This window comes from Mustela lutreola, chromosome 10 (assembly GCF_030435805.1).
Source record: "Mustela lutreola isolate mMusLut2 chromosome 10, mMusLut2.pri, whole genome shotgun sequence".
In the NCBI taxonomy this organism is placed as follows: Eukaryota; Metazoa; Chordata; class Mammalia; order Carnivora; family Mustelidae; genus Mustela; species Mustela lutreola.
In genome coordinates this window covers 80,130,241-80,137,837 of record NC_081299.1, presented here as the reverse complement: position 1 = coordinate 80,137,837, position 7,597 = coordinate 80,130,241, and the positions used below count along the sequence as shown (strand labels likewise).

Genomic DNA, 7,597 nt, shown 5'->3' with positions numbered 1-7,597 from the left:
TCTTAAAGGCCTTGATGAGGGAGGAACAGGTGATCAAAAGAAGTACCTTATAAGAAATGTAGATTGCTCATTTGAGAAACTCCTGTTAGCCAGATGAAGTCATCAGGTGACTCGTGCCTGAGGTTCGCTCCGCCCGTCGTGCCTCGAGCCCCACACTGTGGCTAACACGTCCTGCAATGTTGGGGACAGCCTGCCCGCTGGAGTGCCTCTGACAACCCGCGCTCCGCGTGTTGGAGCCGGCAGCCGCCCCCACCTGCGGCCTGACGCCGGAGCCCCGCCCCGCTCGGGCGCGCGGGCCAATGGGCTGGGCCCCAGGGGGCGAGCCGCGGCCGGGCGGGAGGTGCGAGGCCGGGGGGCGGAGGAAACGGGGCGGCGCGGTGGTGGCCGAAGCTGCTGGGGCGGCGGCGGTGGTGGCGGTGGCGGCTTGGCCGGGCGTCCGCGGGTCGTGGGGGATGGGGGCGGCGAGCTCCAGCCCTCGGCGGAGGCGGCGGCGGCCGTGAGTGTTGGGCGGGCGTCCGCGTCCGGGACGCAGGATGGAGCGCCGCGGTGAGTGTGGGGCTGCGGCGGCTGGGGCTCGGGGCTGGGGTGGTCCGCGGTGCGGCGGGCGGGTTGCGGTCTAGGGTGTGGGTGGCCCAGGCGGCGACCCCGAGCCGGGGCGGCGGCGGGCTGCGCTGGGGGTCGGGCTCCTGGCCTCGGTGCTCGTGGTCGTCCGGAAGGGGTCTGACGGTGCGAACGGCGCGCCTGGCGGCCGCGAGCGCCTGCCCAAAACAGATGACGATTAAAATTAAAGCAAACAAGTAACAAGTCCCATCGTCCACGTACTGTTCTAAGACTGCTCCACATTTTAACTTCTTTAACCCTCGCAACAGGTCCGTGATTATTTAAGTTATTTTTTACACGGGGAAGATGAGGTTAGCCTGCTGGAGCACACGGGCTAGTAATTGTCAGAGTTCGGGTTTAAACTGAGGCTCTTGTGTGCTCCTGACCGCTAGCGAGTCCAGTCTTAGCTCTGACCCGCCCCACTCCCACCTGTCCTGACTACAGTCTCACTTCAGCTGGGTTCCATTCCGGAGACGTTTTAGAATATCCGTGGTGCGTTGTTCTCCTCGCCTCTCTCTTTTGGGCTGAGCAGGAGCTCTTTCGTTCCGAGGCCTCAGTGTCACTGGTTTTCCCAATTCCGTTGTGGATGTGTTTGGGGCTTGACTGTTAGATTTCCTTTTAACGGGTGAGCTCAAGAACCCTAGTGACTGAGCCCCTTGTCTCCATGTTAATCTTATTCTACTCTCTTTGGCAAGAAGGAATTGGCCTCGCACCCTTTGTGGGGGGCGGTAGGACTGTTAGCTGGGCGCCCGTTCCCCTTTTTCCACCTGTCTTGGTGACCGCATCACTCCTCTGGCACTATCCATGTACGCTGCCCTTTTTGGTTGCTCCGTTTCCCTACTCGGTATTTAAATACGGGGATGGGGAGCGTGCTCTTTGGCATGGGGTAGTTTTGGCTGGTCAAGAGAGAGCCCTGCCTGCCAGGAATGCTAGACATTCTGGAGGCGTGGGAGGTTGGGCAGCTTCCTCTTTTTTAAACGTGCTAGGTTCTAAGTGCACAGGAATGAAGTGTATGTGCACTGCGTGCCTTTCTTTAGAAATTACAATTATTTGCATTTTATTGATAAAACTTTTTGACTTGCCCGTATGCTGTTTTTGTAGGGAGAGCTTTACAAAACTATAATCAAAGACCTCCAGGATTAATTTTTCTGATTTTTTAAAAGCGTCTTTAAGTAGATTCTTACCAAATCAGAAATTGTGCTGAAATAGAATTCTGAAATATCTGGCAGTTTTTCTTGAGGTAGGAATAGTTAGATGGGAACTATTAAGTAGATATCTGGGGCAGTTTTAAAAACTTTAATTAGCCCAGTGCCTAAAATGAAAGTACTTATATAATGATGTGTTTGGGGGAGGATATGCATGCAGCATGGGACGTTTGATTAAGACAGGCTGCTCAAGTCTTGGGAGAGTCACATTACAGAGTATTGGGAAGTTAGTGTTCACATTTCTAATGCACATATTACTTAGAATTAAAAACATATAGAGAAAGTAGTTTTGTGTAGTAATATTCTTTTACCTACAAAGTTCTTTGCCAAGTGGATAAAACACATTTTTAATGTTGATGGTTTGGAGTTGGAAGAGATGCATGAGATTTTGGAGAGTTTCACAAATATTTTGCTCAATGGTCTGTTTGCATGGTTCAAACTTCACTTGGAAGCCATTTAGTAGGTTTAGATGAAGTCAGCCAAGTTTCTGGAATTGTTTCCAGTGCTGTATTTCTTGCTCACAATCTACAGATATATTGTGGTGTAGCCAAATCTTGTTCATTACCTACGTGTATTTAACAAAAAACAATCTCTCACAGTAAAGCACAGCTAATAATAATGGTTAAGTTACTGAGTTTTCATAATGAACCAGGCACAATGTTAAGTGCTTTCCATATTATTACCTCATTTAATTAAATTGCCGGTTGCAATATGTTAGTAACTACATTTTACATTAATACCAACTAGAGGATATTCATTTTGGGACACAGGAAGGTAGTGTGGATGATCTGGGAAAGTGTATATCCTCCAAATTTTCCTCTATTATAGTTCAGTTTTTTGAAAACTTGGATTAATTCTGTTATTTAAAAATTTTTTTCAACTGTCGTGTTTCCTTTTTTCATTTCCAGTAGGAAAAATAGTTAAGTATATATAACAAAGTTAGTACATTACTCACAATAATGCAGACTAGAGATAGAGTATAATCCTTTCTAGTTCCTCCTCCCCCCGCCCCCCGTTCACGTTTTGTTTGCTTATAGATTTTCTTACTCTTGAGTAAAAATGTTTAGGCATTTTTGAAATACTTTTTACAACTTTGGGTTACTAATTTGACATTATGAAGATGGTAAAATAGGTGAATTGCTTAGATAAGTGAATTGTTTTATTTGAAACTTATGATACACATTTTTAATAACCATCTTTTTTCCAGTGACAGTGACCAGTGATCTAATTTACTAAACTAAAAGCTGTCACAATTAATCAGAGTGACTTTAATTAAGTAAGCTACAAAAGTGTTAAGTTAGGAATAGTCTTCTCAATGAGTGATTTGTAAAAGAACTGCCCAAATAAGTTGAGTGTTTTGTTTTTATTGTTGGTGGGGAGACTTAGGTATAATAATTGTACTAAAAAATTGTCCTGGGCTCATTTTAGAAATTATCTACATATTTAAGGATTAATGTTAGATAGGTTTGGAACTAGCTTAAAGGTAGAAATTACATTTTCAGAAATAATTTGAGATTAACAAAAATATTTAATAAAGCAGCACTGAAAGCTATTGGAGAAGTAGAGAAGCCTTGTCAGAAGTAGAGAAACAAGAACAGAAATCCAACTTTGATTCCAGTTTTATGCAGTCTTGCCTTTATCAGCTTTATAGACTTGTTTTTTTTCTTTTTCTTCTTTTATATTGTTTTATAGACAGATTTCTTGAAAACCCATATATATTTTCCATTTAAAACAGAGCAACAATCCAAAGTTAACCTTTTTTGTTTCTGTAAACATTAATTGCAACTTTACAACCTTGTAAGTTCAGTGTTCATTCTGCAGATTCATTTACTCTGCAAATAGTTTTGAGTAGTTCTTCCCTTATGTGCCAAGCACTGTGCTGTAGCAGGGAACACATGGTTAGCAAACTGACATGGTCTTGATTTCCTTGGGATTATAATCTAGATAGGAAAACATGAATCATCTATTTGAACTTTGAAAAGTGCATTGATGAAAAGTATAAGATGCTGTAATGCATCTAGCAGGAGATTCTGTTCTAGTTTGATGTTAGTTGTTACAGGGGCATGATGGTCCAGGAAGATTTCTTTGAGGAAGTAATCTTTGAGTTGAGGTCAGAATTAGTAAACAAAGGGGAAGGAGTAGTCCAGGCAAGTGGAACTGTATATAGACAGGACCCTGAATCAAATAGTCTGTTTTTCTAGTTGTAGGTCCATGACCCATTACAAGTATGAAACCATTCTGATGGGCTGCAAGCCGCATTTTAAAAAATGAAATGGTATAGGATAGAAAACATCTGGTTTATCACCTGTTTCCTTAGCCAGAATCTGTTTTATGCTTTCCAGCACACAACCACACAAAATCATAACATACTTAATGTGTATACTGTCTCATGATGTGAAATTATTTCCTACTGTGGGGCATAGTAAACAAATACTGTTGGAAAATGAGGAGGGAGTGTGTGTGGCAGGAATGTTGAGAGTGTCCAGTAGGAATTATGGCTCCAGATGACATTGCAGAGGTAAGTAGGGGCCCCTTCTCATGTTGTGCCTTAGAGTTCTCAGTAGATTCTCACTTGTCCTCTGGAGGGGTTTTGAGCAGAGAAATGACATGTTGGGATTCATGTTCTGAAAAGTGTACTCGCTACATTTGGAATAGGATAAGAATGGATGTGGAGAGATCATTAGAAAATCAGTTCCAATAGCTCATATAAGAAATGGTGGTAATTCACCTAGTGTGGTAGTACAGGCAGAAGTAGATAGATTAAAGATACTGTAGATTAGGAAGTGAAAAAAATCTAGAGAGTTGGGTGAGGTATAGGAAAGAATAAATGATACAATAATATATCTTACACGTGACCTGGAAGTGAATATTATGTAAAACCTCCTACTGTAAGTTTCACAGTTCTTAGTAATTCTACCATTAGAAAGTATCAAAATATTGAAGATGAAATATTTGAAAAATGTTTAAGTGTTGTGCTAACTTAATTCCTCCAGTAATTTCCTTTTTGATTCAAGAAATGCAGACAAAATTAGGACTTTCAGTTCTGGAAGGGTAAAATGGATGAAGCAGAAACAAACTAAGATTTTCTGAGTTTCAACTGTGTGCCAGGATTAAATGTTTTCATTGTGAAGTCTTTTAATTTTCTGTCCCCTTTTAATTCTCACACAGCCTGTAAGCAAAATTATACAGGTCACACATTTAGAAAGTATTGAACCAGAAATTAAGTTTAAACCTTTCTCATTTCAAAAGATAGTATTTTTACTATACCATCTTTAAATTACTGAAAATATTGCTCTGATATTCATACATTTATTTGTTCATGCAATCAGGATATATCAGATTTGTAGGCACCTTTAGAACTTCTTTTCAACAGAAAATTATTTTTGCTGAAACTTGATAACCTGGGATGTGTATGCATGTGTGTGTATGTATGCATTATTATTAAGAACTAACTGTAATTGAACTTTTATGTGTTAGACACTTCTATATTTCTGTCTCTTAATGTTTACAATAATCTCATAAAGTAGGTATTGTCAGAATGGTATTCCTATTTTATAAATGAGCATACCAAAATGAAGTGATGTAACAGCTTGTCAGGACAGACATTGTAAATGATAGAGGGGATTTTGAAAATAGGTCTTTTCTTTTGTTGGAGCTCATATTGCGTCTTTATTTTTGAAGCTGATGTCATGGAGTTAGAGTATGTTCTGCCAAGTGACTTTTCAGAACGACTTATAATTAAAAGAATTCTGTACCCTAGGAGTTAAGAGGAAGTTATTAATTAAGAGAATGGATTTTGGCAACTAGACAGATCTGGGTTTTAAGTACCAGTTCATCATCTTTTAGCAGAGAGCTTAGACAAATGATTTAACCCCCAAAGCTTAGGTTGCTTATTTGTGAAATGAAGAGACTAGTAGTTTGCCTATTATAGAATTGTCAAGATGACTGGCATTTAATAAATAAATTGGTAGGACCGTGTTTGTTGTTAATAAAATACTGAGGTGGGCTGTGGGGTGTTTGTGGAAACCTAGTCTGATGTTTCCTCTGTTTGATGTGGTATTTGTGTTTTTCTCTTGTTTTTTCTCCCTTCCACTTAAGGATTTCAGTTTTTCTGACTGTTCTGTGGAAGGATGATTGCTCACAAACAGAAAAAGACAAAGAAAAAACGTATTTTGTCATCTGGCCAACTCTCCACAGATGTTACAACTCCTGAAATGGGGCTCAAGTCCATAAATTCCAATTCCATTTTTGATCCGGATTACATCAAGGAGTTGGTGAATGATATCAGGAAGTTCTCGCATATGTTACTATATTTGAAAGAAGCTATTCTTTCAGGTTTGTCAACGATTTTCTTTTAACATTCTTACTGGATAGTTTGTTAAATTTTAAATGCCAGCCTAGCTGCAGATAAACACGTACACAGTGGTAGGAACAGGGTATTCTGCTTTAGTTACTTTATGACCTTTTCCCCCCAAAATGTTTGATGTTTGATGTTATGGTGCAAGCTATTTTATTATCAGATACAGTACAATACATAATAGAAACTTTGGTAAGTGTGAGGGAATAAGCATACAAAAAACAAAACTCAGTCTTTGGTTCTTAGTAGTTAGGCCTATTTGACATGAAAAAATTTTAGATTGTTGGAATTTTAACGTTCTTGTTAATGGTAATGCAGTGCCTTGATTATTCTTTAAGAAGCAGACTAATGTTTATTATTTATATTTTTGATCCTTCTGCCTTGATTCAGTTTTCTACATTGTTCCTAAAACTTAATCTAGAATCACTGCATTTGAGTGAAATTTTTTTTTTCTCAAAAGTCACACTTAATTCTGTTTTGCTGTTATATAACCTATTCTTCAATTAAGTGATAATCACAGAATTTATTCTCTGTTTAGTTAGAAATAGGTAACGGAGCAAACTTTATTCTCTTAAAGTAAAGAACTACAGACATCTGTGTTCCCCAAGTTGATTTTAGTCCCTAAGGTTTTTAACTTTTAATACCTGTTTTATGTTCAGATTTGATGGTAGTGATAAGAAAGATACAGCCCCTATCCTTTTGTGATAAATAGTAGTTCGTTTCCATATTCATAATGGTAGGTCTGGATGTAGAAAATGAATATTGCTAGTTTTATTTATATAAGACCTCTTTTGTCTTCGTACACATGAGAGTTTAATAAATATTTTCTCTGTGTATAAGATAAATATTTATTTTCTGATACATGTTCTAGAAAGGAGACTAAAATCATATCTTATACTAAATGCTGCTTTTAAGAGTTTACTTCTAACCTGCTTTTCGATTTGAAATGCCCAAAACAACTGGACTTGAATTATAGCCTTAAAATTTTGGTATTTGAATTTTCTTTAAAACAATCACATAAATCATGTTTTTGAGACTATATATAATATTATTTTTAAAAAGTTACCTATACACCTGTTCATTTTAATAGCTTGATTTTGAAATTTAGTTATGGTTGATTAAATGGTAATAAAGTTTTCTTTTTCTTGTGGGAAGGTATTCTAAATATATTAAGCATTATACTGGGAATAAATTTCTTAACAAAATGATACCATCTGCCATTTATTTAAAGAAGCATAGTTTTAAATAAACCCTTTTCTTAACTGGGTTAATTGTTTTAAATTTGTTTTTAAATTTACATACAGTAAAGGTCATTCTTTTTGGTGTAAGTTCATTAACTGGGTTAATTTTGAAAGTAAAATTTAAAATGATGCCTTGGTTGACAAATCATTTACCTCAATTTAGGGTAAAATCCAGTTTTCTTTAATTATCAATT

At 38.5% G+C, this 7,597-nt stretch overlaps 1 protein-coding gene across 3 annotated transcripts in view; it reads left to right on the top strand.

Annotated features, from left to right (window-relative positions):
- Window positions 1-384: 384 nt before the first annotated feature.
- ARHGAP29 (Rho GTPase activating protein 29) overlaps window positions 385-7,597 on the top strand; it is a 63,100-nt gene continuing 55,887 nt past the window's right edge. For 2 of the 3 annotated variants that reach the window (XM_059138475.1, XM_059138473.1), the window contains exons 1-2: window positions 385-546; window positions 5,904-6,140. In XM_059138475.1, coding sequence (XP_058994458.1) covers window positions 5,936-6,140 — 205 coding nt within the window. In that variant the 5' untranslated portion in view covers window positions 385-546; window positions 5,904-5,935. The remainder of the gene's footprint in view (window positions 547-5,903; window positions 6,141-7,597) is intronic. The other variant, XM_059138474.1, reaches the window with a different exon arrangement.